We start from the raw sequence: 23,302 nt of genomic DNA, 5'->3' as shown, positions 1-23,302 counted from the left end.
GGAGTTTGGGACTTTGAGAGTTTGGAACCTTGGGAGATTGGAACCTTGGGAGTTTGGGACCTTGGGAGTTTGGAACCTTGGGAGATTGGAATCTTGGGAGATTGGAACCTTGGGAGTTTGGAACCTTGGGAGATTGGAACCTTGGGAGTTTGGGACCTTGGGAGTTTGGGACCTTGGGAGTTTGGGACCTTGGGAGTTTGGGACCTTGGGAGTTTAAGACCTTGGGAGTTTGGGACCCTGGGAGTTTGGGACTCTAGGAGTTTGGGACCTTGGGAGATTGGAACCTTGGGAGTTTGGGACCCTAGGAGTTTGGGACCTTGGGAGTTTGGGACTTTGAGAGTTTGGGACTTTGGGACTTTGGGACCTTGAGAGTTTGGGACTTTGAGACATTGGGACGTTGGAACTTGAGGAATCTCTGAACTTTGGCTCTTTGAGACTTTGAAACCTAGAAACTCCAGAATCTTGAAACATTATAATCATCAGTAGTTCAAGGATCTGTGACTGGAATTTTGTATCTTTCTAACATTAAAAAAGTATCATCCAAACTTTGTTGCATACCATCCAATGTCTCCTAAACTCCCTACATCTCCTTTTGTTCAGTCCAGCAAATCCATACAATATTTCAGTGTTTTCAATATCGAAATAAGGACTAAGAGCTAATTCCCGGTAGCTCAGTCCATTCGTTTCTGAGCGAGCAACACACTAAAGGGTCGCGTGCTACGCTCGCTTGCTCATTATTACGCACCGCACGGGCCGGCCCGCCACACGACGCACTGATTTATGCCCGAAATAGGATCGACGCTGTTGTATTATACGCGGGTGTGCGTATGAGTCAGTGATACCACTTAAGTCCAAATCGCAGAGTGATGAATTGACTTATTGTCGGACGTAAATAAGAGCGGCGGGTGCCAGTGTTTTAACCTCGTTCAGAGACGATTGAACCGATGACGATCGTTTTGGCCCGTGTTGCAACGTTCTCTCTATTAAATTATTCCATTGCTACGTTTTCGACGTGACTCTCGACCGGACGTTCAAGCGACGAACCTCGAAGACGTCATCCGTTACCATCCTGGACAAACAAGTATTTTCATGTACTTTACTAGTGAATTTGGTAAAACATATTTTAAAAAACATTTTGTTTTATAGGTACTGCTAGATGATTATGGAAAATCTTTCTGCTTGTAATTTTATTTATAATGAATGTATTAAAACAATTTTTATTGTCCTTATCCTTTATGAAGAAGTTGAGGAAGATCTTACTTTGAGTTTCTTGCATTAAGTTTAATAGACAGAGATTTTTATCCATGAAGCAGTTCAAACAATTGTAAAATATATATTGTCAAACATTGTAAAATATATACATAATACATGTATAAAGTATATGTGCTTTATCAAACTGCAATTTAATATTTCCTTTCCTCTTTCAAAAATGAGACAACTGCACCTGAAAGTGACAAAGATTAATTCATGAAATCTTTCAAATATTTTTTAAATAATCTTGAGTATGGAACACATGCACAGAAGTTAATTTAACAGTCAACACAGTTAACAGAACAAACCAAAATTATAGTTGTATATCATTTTACAGAAGGTCTGTTTGCAATTTAATATTTCCTTTCCTCTTTCAAAAATGAGACAACTGCATCTGAAAATAACAAAAATTAATTCATGAAATCTTTCAAATATTTTTTAAATAATCTTGAATATAGAACACATGCACAGAAGTTAATTTAACAGTCAACACAGTTAACAGAACAAACAAAAATTATAGCTGTATATCATTTTACAGAAGGTCTGTTTGCAATTTAATATTTCCTTTCCTCTTTCAAAAATGAGACAACTGCACCTGAAAGTGACAAAGATTAATTCATGAAGTCTTTCAAATATTTTTAAATGATCTTAAATATTGAATACATGCACAGAAGTTAATTTAACAGTCAACACAGTTAACAGAACAAACAAAAATTATAGTTGTATATTTTTATAGAAGGTCTGTTAACAGAAAGGGGTTGAATATACAAGTATAATTTTTAACAGCAGCAATAAAGTTATTTACGAGAAATCGCGGATGGTCCGAATAATTATAGCGAATGTATCGTGGAAAGCGTCGAGTGATCATATCTATTCGGTACGATGCGTGAAAGCAAGAAAACGAGCGTGGCACGCAACTCGGTCTTTAATGGCGGATCACTCTGGCCCCCGCATCGCGTAATCGCCTCGCGCGTTACAGCGCGATCTTTTTCCCGGTAAAGTCGCAATTAATCATAATTAAGCAATTGCCGTTTCGTGTAAGACTGCGAGACTTTTCCTGCGCGTGACCCGATACGTGTCAATGAAAATAATTAAATATTACCAGGTTTATGAAAATTTTGATTAACTGCGTACGTTATTTCTTACCGCTATTTGAATAATGCTTCATAATCGTTTGCTTCGTTAAGTAACATGTTACGCAACAATATTATACGGCGATATTATCGCGCGACGAATATAAGCTTCTACTTAATTGACGCAATTTTTACAATCCTTCAAGTTGTACAATTTTGCTGACGCCGATAAAAAGGTACAAGGGAATCGGAAAAGAGGAATATTCATAATTCGCAAATCGTTACAATAAGACCGGAAATCGCAAAAAATGGCGGAGAGGTACGGAAGCGGAGCAGTAACGATAATTGCGCGACGACGCGAGACTTCGACTTTAACCGAACAGTGCCACGCATTTGGAACTTGCCCAAAGGTTTTCCGAGTCAAGGAACCATCGGCAGGAACAACATTGGCGTAGCTAGGATTCTTCTGCAGTGCACCTCTAGCTTTTGTAACAAAATTAATGTATCTGTGTGGTAGTATTTTTATTTGGGAATTTGAGGAATTTGGAGTTGTAAGGACTTTGGGAGTTGAAGAGTGGGAGATCTGAGGATTTTGAGATCTGGAAGTTGGGAGATCTAAAGATTTTGAGATCTGGAGATTGAGAGATTTAAGGATTTTGAGATCTGGAGGTTGGGAGATCCAAGGATTTTGAGATTTGAAGTTTTGGAGATTTAAAGAGTTTGAGATCTGGGTATTTGAGGATTTAACAGTTTCTGAATCTGGAAATTTAGGAATCTGTAGATGTGAGGATCAAGAAATTTAGAGATTTAAGGATTTGGTGATTTGGGAATGTAGGTATTAGTATGTTTGAGAATTTGGATATATAGAACTGAGAATCTTAAGGACTCAAAAGTACAGAAATTTGAGATTTGAAGGTTTGGAAATCTTAAGAATCTAACATCTTGGTATTTGAGGATTTAACAATTTCTAGATCTGGAGATTTGGGAATCTGGAGATGTGAGGTTCAAGAAATTTAGAGATTTGAGAATTTGGGGATCTGGCAATGTAGATATTAGTATGTTTGAGAATTTGGATATATAGAACTGAGGATCTTAAGGACTCAAAAGTACAGAAATTTGAGATTTGAAGGTCTGGAAATCTTAGGAATCTAACATCTTGGTATTTGAGGATTTAACAGTTTCTGAATCTGGAGATTTAGGAATCTGAAGATGTGAGGATCAAGAAATTTAGAGATTTGAGAATTTGGAGATCTGGCAATGTAGATATTGGTATGTTTGAGAATTTGAATATATAGAACTGAGAATCTTAAGTATTTAAAAGTACAGAAATTTTGGATTTGAAGGTTTGGAAATCTTAAGAATCTAATATCTTGATATTTGAGGATTTAACAATTTCTGAATCTGCAGATTTAGTAATCTGGAGATGTGAAGATCAAGAACTTTAGAAATTTGAGAATTTGGTGATCTGGCAATGTAGGTATTGAAAAGTTTGAGAATTTGGATATTTAGCATTAGGAACCCTGAAGATTTAACACTGTAACTACCAAACCTGTAAAATAACTTCTCCACAAGTTTCTTATTATAATATACACATTTTGTCAAGGTACATTCCTTAAAATCAGCATTGATTTTAATCAAGATAAAGAATTAATGTGTATATTAAGTTTCGTTGTTTATTTATTTCTTAACTCCATTTTTAATTTCAAATTAAGTACACATTGCTGGTAGGTTTAGTGTTAAAAGTTCAATCATTTGGGAACTTGAGATTTTGGACTTCAGGAACAATGTACAAATTAGCAACTGATTTAAAAATTCTTCAATCTAAGATTTTAGAAATGTAACCCCATCTCCAACATCCCTCCTCCAAAAATACCATTGCAAATTTCAACAATCCAGTTCCCCAGCTACGCCAATGTACCAGGCTGGTGCCACTGTTTCTCCCTTCTTGAATCCCGCTGCTTGGCCCAGCATTGTGTACGCGGCCAAAGAGTGCAGTAGCTCGGAATAGCGAATCCTTTGATCCTCCCTCGAGAAGAGGAAGCCGTACGCTGCCTAACGGGATTACCCCGCCCCGAGTAATTGCTCGTGAATGCGCAGATATACGCGTGACAATAGGAACATGTCGATTCGAGGTGACACGAGTCGAATCTATACATATATTGTACAAACTCCGTGACGGTTCCTACGTTACTGACCTCGACTCCTGGACGAGAAACAAGTTTACTTGTTTTGATACGTTCGTCCAACTGTTAACTTCGGACCAAGAAAGTCGGAGAGGTTGTTGTTATAGATGACACAGTTGACTTGTTCATGAAACTTTAGTCTGGCTTCGCTGAAAATAATTTTATTGTTTGAAATAAGGTTTCTTGATTTTTAGTATTTTGTAAGATGGTGTATAAAGCTATTTATTATTTGTAAGCTGCTATATAAAGTTATTTATTATTTGTGAGCTGGTGTATAAAGCTATTTATTACTTAAACTGGTATATAAAGCTATTTATTATTTATAAGCTGGTGTATAAAGTTATTTATTATTTTTACCTTCAGGTTCATGTGTGGCATTTTTATTTAATTGGATTCCATTTGCTACACTGTAGAGATTATGACCAGTTCTGACACCTTGGCAAAATTAGGCAAAAACTTACAGTATGTAAATTCTGTAGCTTTGTGTTAATTCATGAGTGTTTTAATTCATACATAATCAATGTACTATACACCTGGAAAAGGAATGCAAATCAGTATCCTGGACAGGTGACCCAAACTGTAATGTTTAATACCAGCTGTCTCTTTTCTGTATTTTTAATTAACCTCGTCGACTCTCACCATGCAACAGCAGCCTTACTTTTTTCAATAACCCAAACTGAAATGAAGAAAAGAACAATAAGTAAACAGAAGTGTTACAAGTTTTTATTGAAGATGAAAGAAAAGAGAAAGCAGTACCGGTTAGGGTTTCTTGTTATGATAGTGGCAGAGTTCTGACATAGGCTAACTGGTATCCCCGCGGCTATACTGATTGCGGAGGACCCCACGACCTGGACCCGAGGCGACGAGTCCCAGACCCTCGGCCAAGGTTGTCCCGCGTCCCAATCAGACACCAAATCAAATTGTTTAACACCAGCGGACACCAACTGCTATTTAGAGGTAGCATCTGCCTTCTGCAGATGAATTGCAGGATTCCTCAGATGTTCTTATTACTGCAAAAAGAAAAATAACGTTAGCTTTATTCAATGTAAATCATATATAATGACAATAGTCAAATTATAATGACAAGTCAAATCAATAGTTACATGGTGATTACAAGTTTTGCTATTAGAACAATGAAGTTTAACTTTTAAGTGATTGTACAAAGTCAACAAAGCAAGTTATAGTCTCATATAAATAAATCAACTACAGCTTCATATGAATGAATTAATTACAGTCTTATATAAATAAATCAAGTACAGCTCCATATAAATAAATGACTTACAGTCTCATATAAATAAATCAATTACAGTTTCATATGAATAAATTACTTACAGTATTAGAATGATAAAGTTCAATTTTGTAAGTGATTGTACAAAATCAACAAAATAAATTAAAGTTCTATACAGATAAATTATTTACAGTATTAGAAAAATGAAGTTTAACTTCTAAGTGACTGTGCAAAGTCAACAAAACAAATTACAGTCTCATATAAATAAATCAACTACAGCTTCATATGAATGAATTAATTACAGTCATATATAAATAAATCAACTACAGCTCCATATAAATAAATGACTTACAGTCCCATATAAATAAATGAATTACAATTTCATATAAATAAATGAATTACAGTCTCATATAAATAAATGAATTATAGTTCCATATAAATAAATGAATTACAGTCTCATATAAATAAATCAACTACAGCTTCATATGAATAAATAACTTACAGTCCCATATAAATAAATGAATTACAGTCTCATATAAATAAATGAATTGTAGTCCCATATAAATAAATGAATTACAGTTTCATATAAATAAATGAATTACAGTCTTATATAAATAAATCACCTACAGTTTCATATGAATAAATGATTTACAGTCCCATGTAAATAAATCAATTACAGTCCCATATAAATAAATGCATTACAGTCTCATATAAATAAATGAATTACAGTCTCATATAAATAAATCAACTACAGTTTCATATGAATAAATGACTTACAGTCCCATGTAAATAAATCAATTACAGTCCCATATAAATAAATGAATTACAATTTCATATAAATAAATCAACTACAGCTGCATATGAATAAATGACTTACAATCCCATATAAGTAAAACAATTACAGTCTCATATAAATAAATCAATTACAGTTCCATATAAATAAATCATTCATAGTCTCATATAAATAAATCAATCACAGTCCCATATAAATAAATCATTTATAGTCCCATAAAAATAAATCAACTACAGTTACAAATATAAATAAATCAGAGTAGAAAATGATTAAAGAATGACCATGAAATGAAGTCATACCTAAGTTTGTTTTTCTGAAAACGTTTACACGACATTCGCAGCTTCTGATCGATTTTCAAAATGATCAGTTTCATCGTTTCTCGGTCGAACGGTAGAAATCAAAGCGATATAGCGCGATTACCGGACGACAGAGGGGATTTCCCGTAACGAGAGCATATAACGAGGCGAAATTAAGGGGCATTGTGCCTTAAACAGATTGCAGAGTGGCGCGAACGTGACCGGTGGGCATGTTTCAGCGTTGCTCACGCGTACACGCGAAGAGGAACCAACGCGACGTTGATAAGGCGAAGGAAAGGAAACGAAACGTCGATGAAACGTGAAGCAGGGGAGAAACGTATACGGAGCACTCAGCCCCGTGTTTGCCTACACGGAAATCCTCTCTAACGGATTTCTAACGCTCGACCGAGCTTGTACTTTTTCATCTTCGATGGTCCGTCGCCAACTATTTTCCCTCGACCGTTTTCTCTTCATCCTGAAATTTGGTAGCTTTTATATAACAATGGAATTAATATGTTGATTATGGTAATTATCTAATAACTTGAGTGATACCTTGACGGGTTCCTTGTTAGAAAAATAGTTGTTGAATTATAATGCGTCCACGCGTCGCAATTCAACACGTTATAATTCCACGCGTAAGAATTCAACGCGTTATAATTCCACGTGCCGTAATTCCACGCGAAGGAATTCAACGCGTTATAATTCCATGCGTAGGAATTCAACGCGTTATAATTCCATGTGCCGTAATTCCACGCGTAGGAATTCAACGCGTTATAATTCCACGTGCCGTAATTCCATGCGTAGGAATTCAACGCGTTATAATTCCACGTACCGTAATTCCACGCGTAGGAATTCAACGCGTTATAATTCCACGTGCCGTAATTCCACGCGTAGGAATTCAACGCGTTATAATTCCACGTGCCGTAATTCCACGCGTAAGAATTCAACGCGTTATAATTCCACGTGCCGTAATTCCACGCGTAAGAATTCAACGCGTTATAATTCCATGTGCCCTAATTCCACGCGTAGGAATTCAACGCGTTATAATTCCACGTGCCGTAATTCCACGCGTAGGAATTCAACGCGTTATAATTCCATGTGCCGTAATTCCACGCGTAGGAATTCAACGCGTTATAATTCCACGTGCCGTAATTCCATGCGTAGGAATTCAACGCGTTATAATTCCACGTACCGTAATTCCACGCGTAGGAATTCAACGCGTTATAATTCCACGTGCCGTAATTCCACGCGTAGGAATTCAACGCGTTATAATTCCACGTGCCGTAATTCCACGCGTAGGAATTCAACGCGTTATAATTCCACGTGCCGTAATTCCACGCGTAAGAATTCAACGCGTTATAATTCCACGTACCGTAATTCCACGCGTAGGAGTACAACGCGTTATAATTCCATGTGCCCTAATTCCACGCGTAGGAATTCAACGCGTTATAATTCCACGTGCCGTAATTCCACGCGTAGGAATTCAACGCGTTATAATTCCATGTGCCGTAATTCCACGCGTAGGAATTCAACGCGTTATAATTCCACGTACCGTAATTCCACGCGTAGGAATTCAACGCGTTATAATTCCACGTACCGTAATTCCACGCGTAGGAGTTCAACGCGTTATAATTCCACGTACCGTAATTCCACGCGTAGGAGTTCAACGCGTTATAATTCCATGTGCCCTAATTCCACGCGTAGGAATTCAACGCGTTATAATTCCACGTGCCGTAATTCCACGCGTAGGAATTCAGCACGTTATAATTCCACGTGCCGTAATTCCACACGTCCCAATTCCATGCGTCGCAATTCATTGCTGAAAATAAAAATAACTACAGTGATCAAGAATATTCACCAACGTTCTAAATTACGTTGGTCTCAAGTAAATTAATCTTACTTCAGGGAAATCTATTTAATTATCAAATGGAAGTATAGTTTTGCAGAGTGATTTAAACATGGCGGTCTAATGATTACCTTCACTGCTTAGATATACTCAGCCAAAATGTATAAAAGATTCCATATTATGAAAGATAAGTCGCATAAATTCGTAACTATTCTTTTACAGGATACGGAAGCAGCTTATCCAAGTCAGCACTGGACACGCACACCCACCTCAGGCAGCCTGGTATGTAGTAGGTAGATATTTTTGAGAAGTTAAAGCACTACACCTTTTTTTAAACGAAGTAGCCATGTAAATAGCACTCTTGATGTTTCTGTAAATAAATCATACTTAAAAATAAAAAATAATTACAGTTTAAACGTTCTAACTAAATAGTAATACCAATGTTTATTTTATTGAGTAAAATAAAAAGAAGAATTGTATAAGAGTTCTCCTGTTCCTCAAACTAAATCTCTAAACTGATCAGAAATATTAAAAACCCTATAGGTCCTGTCTATATATTTCAGTAACGCAACCAACGTTTAAACCAGGAAGATAATTGATGAACCGTTTAGTATCCGATTGTCGGTCAATTAGGAAAGTAACGATAGACACAGTCGCGCGTGCAAAAAAAAGAAATGATCACAGCCTATACAAAAGCAAGCATTCATGCGTGACCCAATCGTCGACGATTTCACCAAAGCAATTGCACGGAATGACCTTCACGATTATTACGTTCGTCACTAATCACGCAGAGCCCCTCTGTTCCTGGCCTGACTTTTCAACGCCACGCCCAAAAATTACTCTTTCCGACTGATCAATAGCTTCGAATAAGTAGCTCGTGACCGATCTCCACGAATCCGTTCCTGTCATTAGAAAATATGAAAAATTACTAAACTGAAATCACACGAAATACTTAATCTACTTAAACAGTACTTTATCTACCAATATTAAAGGATCATTATGTCCATGTGATTTCATTGTACAATGTTGTAAGACACACCTGTATTCAGTTCAAATTAATACTGTTTTAAATACTGTACTTTTGTATTCAACTAGAGCTGTTGGAGCTTCAAGTAGAATGAATCAATATGTACTCAGACCTCTGATGAGACTGACGGTATTAAGTATGAATGTATTTTCAGAACCTTGATGAAGATATCAGAACTTTGGTATTAGTGTATTGCTAAGCTCTTCATGAAGATAATAATATTTACACTTAGTTGTGACTTCGTTATAAGCTTGAAGGAACTAGCAGTATGTAGTGTTAGTATGTCTCCAGACTATTAATGAAACTCACTTAATATCTTCATGTCTGAAGATGTTTGATGAAGCTAACTAATTTAATATCAGTGTGTTCTTACTGTCTTAGAGCTAATAACAGTAACACTTAGCTGCAGTATATCCTCATCAAAATCTTAGTGAAGCTAGTTGTATAGTATCAGTATGTCTTCAGACTATTAATGAAACTCACTCAGTATCTTCATGTCTGAGGATGTTTGATGAAGCTAACTAATTTAATATCAGTGTGTTCTTACAGTCTTAGAGCTAATAACAGTAACACTTAGCTGCAGTATATCCTCATCAAAATCTTAGTGAAGCTAGTATATAGTATCAGTATGTCTTCAGACTATTAATGAAACTCACTCAGTATCTTCATGTCTGAGGATGTTTGATGAAGGCAACTAATTTAATATCAGTGTGTTCTTACTGTCTTAAAGCTAATAACAGTAACACTTAGCTGCAGTATGTCCTCATCAAAATCTTAGTGAAGCTAGTATATAGTACCAGTATGTCTTCAGACTATTAATGAAACTCACTCAGTATCTTCATGTCTGAGGATGTTTGATGAAGCTAACTAATTTAATATCAGTGTGTTCTTACTGTCTTGAAGCTAATAACAGTAACACTTAGCTGCAGTATGTCCTCATCAAAATCTTAGTGAAGCTAGTATATAGTGTCAGTATATCTGCAGACTATTAATGAAACTCACTCAGTATCTTCATGTCTGAGGACATTTGATGAAGCTAACCAATTTAGTATCAGTATGTTCTTACAGTCTTGAAGCTGACAATATTTACACTTAGTTGCAGTACGTCCTCATCAAAATCTTAATGAAACCAGTATGTAGAATCAGTATGTCTCCAGACTATTAATGAAACTCACTTAGTATCTTCATGTCTGAGGACATTTGATGAATCTAACTAATTTAATATCAGTGTGTTCTTACTGTCTTGAAGCTAATAGCAGTAACACTTAGCTGCAGTATGTCCTCATCAAAATCTTAGTGAAGCTAGTATATAGTATCAGTATGTCTTCAGACTATTAATGAAACTCACTCAGTATCTTCATGTCTGAGGATGTTTGATGAAGCCAACTAATTTAGTATCAGTGTATTCTTACAATCTTGAAGGTAACAACATGTACACTTAGTTGCAGAGACCTCATCAAAATCTTGAAGAAATTAACAATATTTAATACCAGTATGTGTTCAAGTTTTTGATGAAGCTTACAATTAATATAATGATGTCAGTCATTTGATGAAACTGATGTTACTTGATATCAATATATCTTCACTTCTGATGATCCAGCTTAGCATTCTGAAACCTTTGAAGAAGTGTACACAGTATCTCCACATCCTCAAATCCTAAATAAATCATGATGACAGTCATTTGAAACTGATAATACTTGATATCAATATATCTTCACTTTTGATGATCCAGCTTAGCATTCTGAAACCCTTGAAGAAGTGTACCCAGTATCTCCGCATCCTCAAATCCTAAATAAATCATGATGACAGTCATTTGAAACTGATAATACTTGATATCAATATATCTTCACTTTTGATGATCCAGCTTAGCATTCTGAAACCCTTGAAGAAGTGTACTCAGCATCTCCACATCCTCAAATTCTAAATAAATCATGATGTCAGTCATTTGAAACTGATACTACTTGATACCAATATATCTTCACTTCTGATGATCCACCTTAACATTCTGAAACTCTTGAAGAAATGTACTCAGCATCTCCACATCCTCAAATCCCAGATAAATCCACAACGCTGGAACTCCCAGGTCATGGTACCTCGAACAAAAACAAACCAGTTTAAAACCTTGAATACACAATAAAGTTCATGAATCTAGCTTACCATTGAAATAAAGCTTCCAAGTCGTAAAGCTTCCAAGAATGTAAACAAGCAGATCTCTTCCACAAAAATGAGTCCTTCATTAATCAGTCAAGAATCTCGTCCACCTGAAATCAGCATACAATTATCATCTAATTCACGACGAAAAGTCTGATTCTAGAAAGTTTACATTTCGTACAGATTGAATTTCCATAGAACAGAGTCCATGAAACGTTCCCATGCAAATCGTTGTAAATTCTATTCCGAATCGAAAGATCTAGAGTTCGAACAGGGTCACTGGTATACGTTCGGTTGTTTTCTTGGCTGGTTAATTCGATAGAACCGATTCGTGGAAACAGTAGCGATTCCTCCGTTCGATTCCTCGTTCAACGGATAAATGGGTGTACCGCGCCCCTTTGCCATTATTAACTTGTAAGTGAATTACCGTTCGATCGAAAGGCGATCACTCCGCCACACGTTTCAGGGGATTCATCGGGCGAAACGACCTTTGAGGTCCGGCAATTCAACGACCATCCCCATTCGCCTACGTCTGTCCCCTATCATAATCGCTCAAATGTATTTTTATGGCAGTCGCGAAGCAATCGTCGTTGAAATCTCGTCCACTTTCTTCTTCCTCCGCTGATGGCTCTTTCCGGTTTGCATTTAAAACAGATTTCGCATTTTGAAAACGCAATTGGACGCTATTACGCTAATTACAGTTTACGGTGGCAAATCAGATACAGATTCTGTAGTTTCACGTTTACAAACTTTCAAAATTACAGATTTAGACATTTCATACTTGAGAAACATGTGAGATACATACTTCAACATTTTTAGACTTGCAAACTTTGTAAGTTACATATTTAAAAATTTCAGAATTGAAAAGTATGAATGTTGAAAAGTTTGATGATATGTTTGTAAATTTACAAAGAATGAAACATTGAAATATATAATGACATGCAATGTACAGATACAATAATAAATATATACTGAAATATAGTGACATGCAATGTACATATACAATGATAAATATATATTGAAATGTACAGTGACATGCAATGTATATATACAATAATAAATATACATTAAAATGTACAGTGACATGCAATGTACACATACAATAATAAATATACATTGAAATATACAGTGACATGCAATGTACACATACAATAATGAATATACATTGAAATATACAGTGATATTCAATGTATATATACAATAATAAATGTACACTGAAATACACAGTTATATTCAATGTATATATACAATAATAAATAGACATTGAAATATACAGTGACATGCAATGTACACATACAATAATAAATATATATAAAAATGTACAATGACATGCAATGTACATATACAATAATAAATATACATTGAAATATGCAGTGATATTCAATGTATATATACAACAATAAATGTACACTGAAATACACAGTGATATTCAATGTATATATACAATAATAAATAGACATTGAAATATACAGTGACATGCAATGTACACATACAATAATAAATATACATTGAAATATACAGTGATATTCAATGTACATATTCAATAATAAATATACATTGAAATATACAGTGACATGCAATGTATACATACAATAATAAATATACATTGAAATATACAGTGATATTCAATGTATATATGCAATAATAAATACACATTGAAATATACAGTCACATGCAATGTACACATACAATAATAAATATACATTGAAATGTACAGTGACATGCAATGTACACATACAATAATAAATATATATAAAAATGTACAATGACATGCAATGTACATATACAATAATAAATATACATTGAAATATACACTGATATTCAATGTATATATACAATAATAAATATACACTGAAATATACAGTGACATGTACATATTCAATAATAAATATACACTGAAATATACAGTGACACGTACACATTCAATAATAAATATACATTGAAATATACAATGGTAATATACAAATATACAATGATAAAAATTTAGAAGTTAAGGGTAAAACACTGAGCAACAAAAGATATTTAGCTGATGTTACCAAACGCGATGTTCAGAATCAGTTGAACAATGATTCTCGGAGAAGACATTCGCGCACGCCCTTTGAACCACTCGGTCGTTCGTTCGTTCGTTCCTTCCTTCAATTGAAATTATTATGATCCAAACGAACTCTATTCTATTGTAGGGTTGCGATTATATCCTTTTGTACGGTTGTAGGGCACTCCAGGTCTGAGCAGTAGCGAACGACGGTGATGACGCATTGTAAGGCTTTTAAAGGGCGATACAGGGAACACTGGGAAACAACCATGTAATGGATAGGTATATGTTCGGGGGAAATATGGGGATAAAAAAGAATTCTTTCGAGTGCCTTAATAAAAATTTACCCTAAAAACTATACTGTATAAAAAGACTACCTTACGCTTTGGCAGAAGCACAATTAAAAACAAAGTATCAAAAACAAAGTATCAAAATTAATCTATAAATCATTCAGTGTATCCACAACTAATAATCTTACATCTTCAAGTTTTATAACTTAAAGAAAATATTATAGTAATTAAATTACATACTAACAGTATGTACAGTAATAGTAATAAAAGAATCTTCTAATGAATTAATATATTAACTTCTTAATGACTCTAACAATCCAAAAGAACTTAATAATACCACTAAAACTATAAATAACAATGAACTGCTATTACCATGCAAGGCCTTAAAATATCAGGTGTATAAAATATCCAAAGCGAATACATTATAAATTACAATATTTGTCAAAGAAGTAAAGTTTATTCCTAAGAATACGTCATTTGAATGATTTTTAGATCCCTATCAAATGTTCGGAGCGACGAGCAGTCGTCTGGCGAGCTCCGGTTCCGGTCAGATCCAACTGTGGCAATTCTTGCTCGAGCTACTGTCAGATTCGAGTAACGCAGCGTGCATTACGTGGGAAGGAACCAACGGCGAATTCAAGTTGACTGACCCCGACGAGGTGGCGAGACGTTGGGGCGAAAGGAAGTCCAAGCCTAATATGAATTACGACAAATTGTCGAGGGCTTTGAGGTGAGCAAAACGTTCTAATGATTTACTATATCGCTAATTATTTTATCGCCGCTCGTTCTACTTCCACGCGTTGAATTTGTTACATATTTACTACGCCGTATATTTGCGGCACGCGAAGTTTGTCGCGTGTCATATTTGCCTTGCATTTGCAATACATTACGTGTAACAATTACATCGACTGTTGTATTTTTCACGCATCGCATTTATTACGAGTTGTATGTGCCACGCGTTATGTTTACTACGCGTTGTTATCTACGTCCCCAATTTGTCACGCGTTGTACTTGTCACGTATTGCATTTACAACGCGTTGTATCGCCACGCCTCCAGTTTGTCACGCGTTGTACTTCCGTTGTACGCGTTATATCGTTACATATTGTATCACGACGTATTGTATCTCTACACATGACATATCTACACGTTGCAACGTCATGCATTACATCATCGCATTACACAGCCGCGCATTATACCATCGCTCTATAGCCGCGCATTATATCGCACAACGTACTATTAATAAAACATCTATTCCTCTTGATATTCCATAATTATTTAATCGAATTAAATTCGTGTCGCCGATGACTGTCATGACAATGTTCGTATTAAACCGCATCCTCGTGACAGAAACACGGCGAAACGTCGATATTTAGCGCGCAGACATGGAAGATCGGTGGAGAAAGTAAATTCGTTGAACGAAACGGTACGAGCAACCATGGTATAGAAAGGAGGGTGGGAAAGCAGGGGAGAGAAATTTCAATCACCGACAGTCAGACCGACGGCAGACGCGGCTATTATTTTTCGATCAGATCGACTGATTATATTACGCGAGACTGCTCGACTCTCTCTCTATTTCTCTCCGTCCCCCGTGCCGGGCGAGAAGTTTGCAAGCCGCGCCCGGTAACTCGACGAAAAAAAATAAAAAGAAAGAAAAAATAGAAAAATGAAAAGCGTTTCCGTCGTAGCGGAAGCGGCACCGTTATCGACGCTGGCAAATGGAATTTATTAAATAAGACTCCGTGGTTGCGCGGGATTTTTACGACCCTCGTCGTTTCCTAGCGGCTTCGTAAATCGCGACTTTATGGCAGAACGCGTCCGTGGACTTCGCTCGATCATATCTCGTGGTACGTTCAAAGCTTCGTGAAAATGCAAGGGTCGCTTATGGCTTCGAATATCCTTCGAGTCTTGACTTTATTTTTCGTTGGTGCAACACTTAACATCATTGACTGTTTACTGCACGTTCTTTGACCTGTGATCCTGGGATAACGTGGATGTCTTTCTGTTACATGCTTCTAGCTGAAACCATTAAATAAATTAATAGAACAGTCCGATTAATAGAACAGTAAGATTATTGAACAGTATATGTGTACATTTTATTGAAACACCCAGTCAATCTAATAAGATAAGATGTCGTTGCCTTTCTGTCACAATGTTCTAACTGAAACCATTAAATAAATTAATAGAACAGCCCGATTAATAGGACAGTAAGATTATTGAACAGTATGAGTACATTTTATTGAAACACCCAGTCAATCTAATAAGATAAGATGTCGTTGCCTTTCTGTCACAATGTTCTAACTGAAACCATTAAATAAATTAATAGAACAGTGATTAATAAGACAGCAAGATTATTGAACAGTATGTGTACATTTTATTGACACACCCAGTCAATCTAATTGTTAGTCAAAAACTCACAAACATTTTACAAAACAGCTTGCTTTGAAAATAAACTTTGACCCCACTAATAAAATCTAATAATCAGTATACCAACAACGTAACAACCCTAACCCAGTGTTACCCAGAAAATGGCTCCCACTGACTCTCGACATCCCCTGGCTATAAAGGAAGAATGAACACGTAACTTCGTTTGATCCGCTAACAGCTCCCTGAATGATCCTCAGGGTGTATTCGAACCAGCCTGTTCTGTTTGCAGGTATTACTACGACAAGAACATCATGACAAAGGTGCACGGGAAGAGGTACGCGTACAAATTCGACTTCCAGGGTCTGGCAGCGGCGACGCAGCCGGCAGCCGCGGACCCAGCCGCGTACAAATACCAGAGCGAGCTGTTTATGTCTGGCTACGGTCACGCTAAACTGAACCTGATGCCACCGCCAGCCGCCTCCGTGTCGGTCTCCGTTCCAGGAGGCCTATTCCAATCGGCCTCCAGCTACTGGTCCACGAGTCCAGGTGCCAACCTGTACGCGGGACACCACACGGCCTCCGGTCATGTGCCGCCTCATCTGGGCACCTATCCCCATTACGCATGACCCACCGCCGAACACTGGGGCGCTCTGGGTACGCCACGTTAAAACTTTCTACCGAGAGAATACTGAGACCGCAGACATCGCGGTCTACGGTGTGCCGTCGGCCTCTTATTCGGCGAAACGATCTTCCGTATGTCATCGGGTTTAGTCCTTCTGCGTTTCTTCTAGATTACCAACCGATCTGAAACGATATTGCGTTATGAGAAGATGAATGGTGTCGACATTACGTTATGTTTTAAACACGATGGATTTTACGTGGTGATATGCTTACCTTTTCATTTCTTTCGATTATATTATTACGCATTACAATTTCACGCGTAGCTATTCAACGCGTTGTAATTCCATGTGCCGTAAATACACACGTTGCAATTCCACGCGTCACAATTCAACGCGTTATAATTCCATGAGCCGTAATTCCACGCGTAGGAATTCAACGCGTTATAATGTCATGTGCCGCAGTTCCACGCATAGGAATTCAACGCGTTATAATTCCATGAGCCGTAATTCCACACGTTGCAATTCCGCGCGTCGCAATTCAACGCGTTGTAATTCCACGCGTCGCAATTCAACGCGTTATAATTCCATGAGCCGTAATTCCACACGTCGCAATTCCACGCGAAGCAAATCAACGAGTTATAATTCCATGTGCCGCAATTCCACGCGTAGGAATTCCACGCGAAGCAAATCAACGCGTTATAATTCCATGTGCCGCAATTCCACGCGTAGGAATTCAACGCGTTATAATTCCATGAGCCGTAATTCCACGCGTAGGAGTTCAACGCGTTATAATTCCATGAGCCGTAATTCCACACGTCGCAATTCCACGCGTCGCAATTCAACGCGTTATAATTCCATGAGCCGTAATTCCACACGTCGCAATTCCACGCGTAGCAATTCAACGCGTTATAATTCCATGTGCCGCAATTCCACGCGTCGCAATTCAACACGTTATAATTCTGTGCCGTAATTCCACACGTTGCAATTCAACGCGTCGCAATTCCACGCGTCGCAATTCCACGCGTCGCAATTCAACGCGTTATAATTCCATGAGCCGTAATTCCACACATCGCAATTCCACGCGTAGCAATTCAACGCATTATAATTTCACGTGCCGTAATTCCACACGTCGCATTCCAACGCGTTATAATTCCACGTATCATAATTTCACACGTTGTAATTCCACACGCTGTAATTCTACGTGGCGTAATGCAACGCACTATAATTCTATACGTTCTAAATTCCACGCAAATCGTAATTCCATGCGCCGTGATTCTATGCACTATAATTCCAGGCGTCGTAAATTCAATGCGATGTAATTCCACGTGTAGCAATCTCAGACGCAGCATAACTACCCATAGAATTGCCACGCGTTGAATAATATTACAATATAACCCTGAATCCGTTTGAAAATACCAGGGACGCTATGAGTCGATGATGGAATACGCAGAATGAACGAATTGCAAAGCGCAGAAGGACGTAAACGACAAGATCAACGCATCCTTTCTGTCACGATCATTCGATCCATTTCCTTGGCAGCGTGGATCGATCGTTCCAGATGCGTCCGTTGATGGCCGACGGCGCGCTCGAATTATTGTAAGAACGTTGTACATACAATATAATGGATTACGTAAGTACAGGGTACGTTCGCAAGACGATTCTCGTCAGTCGTTTTATCTCGTCGGTATTCGAAACAAATTTTTATTCGACACTTTGACTATTTCGGTGCAATTCTCAAATGCTCTTAGATTCCTTGAACATGGACATAATCGAGGTTATAAACCGGTGAGGTTATAGCATGTCAACAAGAAATTACAGTTATGCTAACAGTTTCATTTCGCAGACATAAGTTGCAAGATTATAGTTTCCCAATTGTGATTAACATTCGATAAAGTGAACGAAAGTGAAATAACGAAAAATGTTACAGTGACATCAAAGTGTCAACATCCTAACCGCAAAATGTATTTCGCGAACAAATTTATGTTCGCAGATAAATTCACAAATTTATTTTGCATCAAGATATCACACAACTATTCTTAATTCATTGCAGCTTGATTTTAACCTATCACGAGATAAAATAAACCGTGTGTCGAGAATTATCCTGTTCGAGAGGACGTCGCCTTGTACGCGAATAACAAACCGGCGTACTTCCGCTGAGAAACGTCGGCATTTCCGACTGGATGGGATCGAACATGCTCATTTTTACGGAGATAACTTTCGTTCATCATTCATTCGCTTATCAATGAATCAAGAGAAGGATCATACGAGAAAGCTGGTTCTAACGAAACCCGAAGACGTATCTTTACTTCCAAAAAAATGTGTACATGTTCGATTCGGGCCAAGAGTAATGCGTGTATTATAAACTCTTTTAACTTATTTGTTACATAACGAAGTGTAGATAGAGAAACCGCATGTCGTCGTTCGTGAAAATCATCGCGAGACACGCTGCTCGTAGTTGGCGCACATTCAACGGACACACCACGTTCGTTCAACAAATCAAACGCTACGTTTCATGTTCTCTATTCCATGCGCAACAATTTTACAACGAAGTGCGCGCTAACGTGTTTCAATGTTACTCAGGACTGTGTGTGTGTGTGTGTGACTTAACACCTTACCAACCTGAACTTTTTAAGGTCAACTATTGATCATAAAGTAAATTATCGCTAACTTTTAACCACTCGCTTTATATTGAAATTATTATTTAAATTATTCTTACTGATAACTAAAAGACTTTCATAATATATAATTAAATTCTACTGAATATAGAATTGTTCCATAGTGATATTTTTATGTTACCAAGCATTTAAGAACATATTCAAACATTTTATGTTCTCTGTATTGTTCAATTTATCATTTCAGTATGCAATAACTTTAGTATATTTTATTTAATAGCATCTTGAATAAAATGCATTGAAGAACATGTTTTAAAAAGCCAAGAGCTCATACATTACCCTACTAAAAATATGTTTATGTATTTTATTTGCAAACGGTCGGTAAGGTGTTAACTGCGAGCGACCAACGAAATTTGTACGTTATTACGATTCAGTCACGAAGTTTCATTCCCCTTCATCTTCCTCTTCTCGATTTCATCGAGTTCGTCTTAGCTGAAGTCCCAGTACCTGGTACGAGAAGAAACAGTCGTGAAACGACACCGTGAAAATTGAATAAACAGAATGCGAACCCGGAGCCAACCTGTCCGTCGGTCCAACCTCGAATCGCAACGATCGAGATTTTGATAAAGTACAACGCGTCGAGTCATATCAAAAATCCCGAGCCGCGTTCGCCGTCGTTTCTCACCGACTTCAGAGAGATGCGGTCGCTCTATCTATGTACAAACGTAGGGGTAGGTCACTAGGAATACCCGGGAACCATTACGGTGGATCCAGAGAAACGGTGGTCCACCTGGCACTGATCCGACGGCGACCTACCCCGTTGCAAAGGTGTACACTCGGATGCAAGGTAGCCTTCTTATGGATAAGGACAACTAAGGGGTACATCACCACTACAGTTTGATTTTGGAAAATCAGGTTTATGAATTGAAACATTTTCTCAAAGACCCAAATTTCTAAAAATTAAATTTTTAAATTCCTAACTCCAAATTTTCTATTCCTCAAATTTCCAACTGCTCAAATCCCAAATTTTCTAACTTCTCAACTTCCTAAATTTGAAAATTTACAAAATGGTGAATCCTATTTCTCTTCCATCGCTTTCCCCATAAAAGGCAACCCTGCTCTTCAATGTACACCAATCGAAGAAACAACTTACTTCTTAAGTCGTATATTGTATAATACCATTCGTAAGCATCCCTAGAATTACTCTAACGATTTAGTACACCAACCGGTCGAGCGTTCCATGGGGTGCATCGCGTCGACGGTTCTCCGAGACTGGACCAAAATGACGCCTCCTCGGAACTTGGCTTTCCAACGATGGCTTCATGGAACGTCGACGGGCTCTAATGTAGATAGGGTGTTTTCATGTGTAGCGTAGGCGTGTAGGGATCATAGTCTTAGCGCGAGAATGTATTTCTGTGTATGATCCGTATGCCTGTGTGCGTGCGTGTGCATGTACGATTATGTGAGACTGAAAGAATAAAAAGAGACAGTCGAATCGCGAACGAGCGTAGCGTGCATGGCAGAGGCGTGATTCTCAAACTGGAACACAGAATGATCGTAACGATGACGAAGCTGAGGATGATGGATGAGAGGGTGGACGAGGGGTGTCTGACTCTAGCATAGACCGCGTTAGGCTAGGTAGATAAGCGACCCCTTCGAGCTGCGGGAGACGCGGAGACCTTGATCGAAGAACGAAAGACGCGGGCTGTTTTTCCTCCGCGCGAGGAGTTTAAAGAAAATGGACAAGGAACGAAGAGCGAACGGTGACGAGCGAAGAGGAGGAGCAGAAGAGCGCGGTGGGGTTGGAAGGGGCGCTGTTGTTGTTCTTGTTGTCGTGCGCTTGTATTAAAGTCGCCATGTTCTAATTAAACGTGCCGACGGGGTTGTATCAGTCGTCGGCAAAATCAATGTGGCTCTCTCTGGTATCTGTGCACTCGTACATGCGCATACACACACACACACGCATACACATAGGTAGTCGAAGAGGAAGGCTGCAGTCTTTCTCCTTCTCGAGGCGTAAACGAAACCTGGAAAAAAGGAGACAAAGGTAAAAGGAGGAATAGACACAAAGGAAGGCAACGAAACGAGAAGCGGATTGAGGGACTGCGCGGAAGGGAAACAGGAGGAACGGGAAAAATAAAAAGGAGGAAGAAGAGAAAAAAAAGTAAGCAACACACGGTAGGTCATCCTCGGTTGTCGGCGGTTGGCGAATTGGTCGGGTTGCCATGGTGAACGCCGGGTATTCCCTGGATTCGGGCCCGCCCCAACGGGAAACCCCCATTCGGGAAATTCGTGGCGTCGCCGAAGCGGTGCCGGTTTAGCTCGGCTCGGCTAATCGATTCTGCTACCAATCAGCGCCCGCGCTGTTCCTCCTCGTTCTCCTTCTCCTCCTAGCTATAACCTCGCTCCTCGACCCGAGTTTCTACCCTCGAACCTTCTTCTTCGTCCGCTACCACCACCATTCTTCTCCCCACCTATGCGAGCCCTCCACGCTACCACTTACCTAAGCGGTACTACCCTCTGATCCTCTCCGTGTGTACGGTTATTACAGTGGTTCAAGAGCTGCAGCTTGATAAAGGTTGAGTGAAACCGATCGACTTTAACCCCTTTTTCTTCATCTTTTCTTCAGGGTTTCGACGTGGTAACCTGGTTTCTAAAAATTAAGAGCTGTTAGTGATTAGCACTCTGAATTTATTTTCTTGAATATAATAGATATTTCAATAAGAGTACATTTTACTGACCTTCACCGACCGGCGGTTATATGTAAAAAAAACTTGGAATCGGTGGCCTTTACTATAATTACTGACATTTATTAATATCAATATTGATAATATTAACTGAATGTAATTTTCGAGTCTGTGCTCTATATCTTTATATCTCCAAATTCCGATATCCCCAATTTAATTTATATCGTGCAATAAATTTGCTTTTGTTTATCTACCAATATGTTCCCTCCAAAATAGATCGCTACATCCGCCATTAATATGTTTACAATGACATTTACAAATACTTCATAAACAAGGCTTTATTTATATTCCAAATTATTTCTCAAATAATTATAGAATTATTATTTCGCTGTGGCCTTTCTATTCCTGTCCTAATTTAATTAAAGTATCATGTATGACACATTATGAAATTATTATCTATTTATTACCTTCTCTATTCCACCATTGTATGGCGCATATGTAACGTACAATTTCAATCGCTTACAATTCCCTCCAAAATATTTCATCGTATTTTAAATAGATTCTCTCCGCAATTGTCCACATGCATCTCAATCTAACAATACTAATCAAAATCGATGTAAAAGAAGGAAACTAATATAATATCAGGTAATTAAATCAAAATAAAATAAATAAAACATAAATTATTACTTACGCACCTCCGGAGAACCATATTTGAAAAATCTAGAACATGCGTGGTGGCGCTAATGTTCCTCACTTCTATAACCAACATTGAAACAATAAAGTTCCTATCTACCTGAAAATACGCAATTTTCCGAGTGACAAGCTAGAAACTTTCTGATCGAAAAGTG

General features: G+C 37.8%; 2 protein-coding genes and 1 long non-coding RNA gene across 14 annotated transcripts in view; 1 reads left to right on the top strand and 2 right to left on the bottom strand.

Moving 5' to 3' along the window:
• LOC105662151 (uncharacterized) overlaps positions 1-12,688 on the bottom strand; it is an 81,694-nt gene extending 69,006 nt beyond the window's left edge. For 2 of the 3 annotated variants that reach the window (XR_013037397.1, XR_013037396.1), the window contains exons 1-12: positions 11,855-12,688; positions 11,220-11,790; positions 9,652-11,160; positions 8,802-9,572; positions 7,377-8,643; positions 6,828-7,299; positions 5,264-5,517; positions 5,101-5,183; positions 4,865-5,040; positions 4,520-4,656; positions 1,261-1,846; positions 559-1,069 (exon numbers count right to left, since the gene is read on the bottom strand). The gene's annotated coding sequence lies outside the window, so the exon portion shown is untranslated. The remainder of the gene's footprint in view (positions 1-558; positions 1,070-1,260; positions 1,847-4,519; positions 4,657-4,864; positions 5,041-5,100; positions 5,184-5,263; positions 5,518-6,827; positions 7,300-7,376; positions 8,644-8,801; positions 9,573-9,651; positions 11,161-11,219; positions 11,791-11,854) is intronic. The other variant, XR_013037395.1, reaches the window with a different exon arrangement.
• Positions 1-21,675, top strand: part of Ets65A (DNA-binding protein D-ETS-3) — an 83,679-nt gene extending 62,004 nt beyond the window's left edge. For 2 of the 4 annotated variants that reach the window (XM_076529284.1, XM_076529282.1), the window contains exons 4-6: positions 8,893-8,952; positions 14,663-14,900; positions 16,825-21,675. In XM_076529284.1, the coding sequence (XP_076385399.1) occupies positions 8,893-8,952; positions 14,663-14,900; positions 16,825-17,161 (635 nt within the window). In that variant the 3' untranslated portion in view covers positions 17,162-21,675. The remainder of the gene's footprint in view (positions 1-8,892; positions 8,953-14,662; positions 14,901-16,824) is intronic. The other 2 variants (XR_013037392.1, XM_076529283.1) reach the window with 2 other exon arrangements.
• Positions 14,889-23,165, bottom strand: LOC105662152 (uncharacterized). Of its 7 annotated transcripts, none has more exons than XR_013037406.1 (7): positions 23,146-23,160; positions 22,922-23,055; positions 22,509-22,864; positions 21,945-22,420; positions 16,402-21,794; positions 16,262-16,329; positions 14,891-16,187 (listed from the first exon to the last, which is right to left on the bottom strand). It is a non-coding gene; the product is annotated as an uncharacterized LOC105662152 (long non-coding RNA). The 7 variants fall into 7 exon arrangements; XR_013037407.1 differs by having other exon boundaries at positions 14,897-16,187; positions 16,402-16,465; positions 16,749-21,794; positions 22,509-23,055; XR_013037405.1 differs by having other exon boundaries at positions 14,889-16,187; positions 22,509-23,055; positions 23,150-23,165.
• Between the last annotated feature and the right edge of the window lie 137 nt (positions 23,166-23,302).

This window comes from Megachile rotundata, chromosome 3 (genome assembly GCF_050947335.1).
Source record: "Megachile rotundata isolate GNS110a chromosome 3, iyMegRotu1, whole genome shotgun sequence".
NCBI classification, from domain to species: Eukaryota; Metazoa; Arthropoda; class Insecta; order Hymenoptera; family Megachilidae; genus Megachile; species Megachile rotundata.
This window is presented reverse-complemented; position numbering and strand designations above follow the sequence as displayed.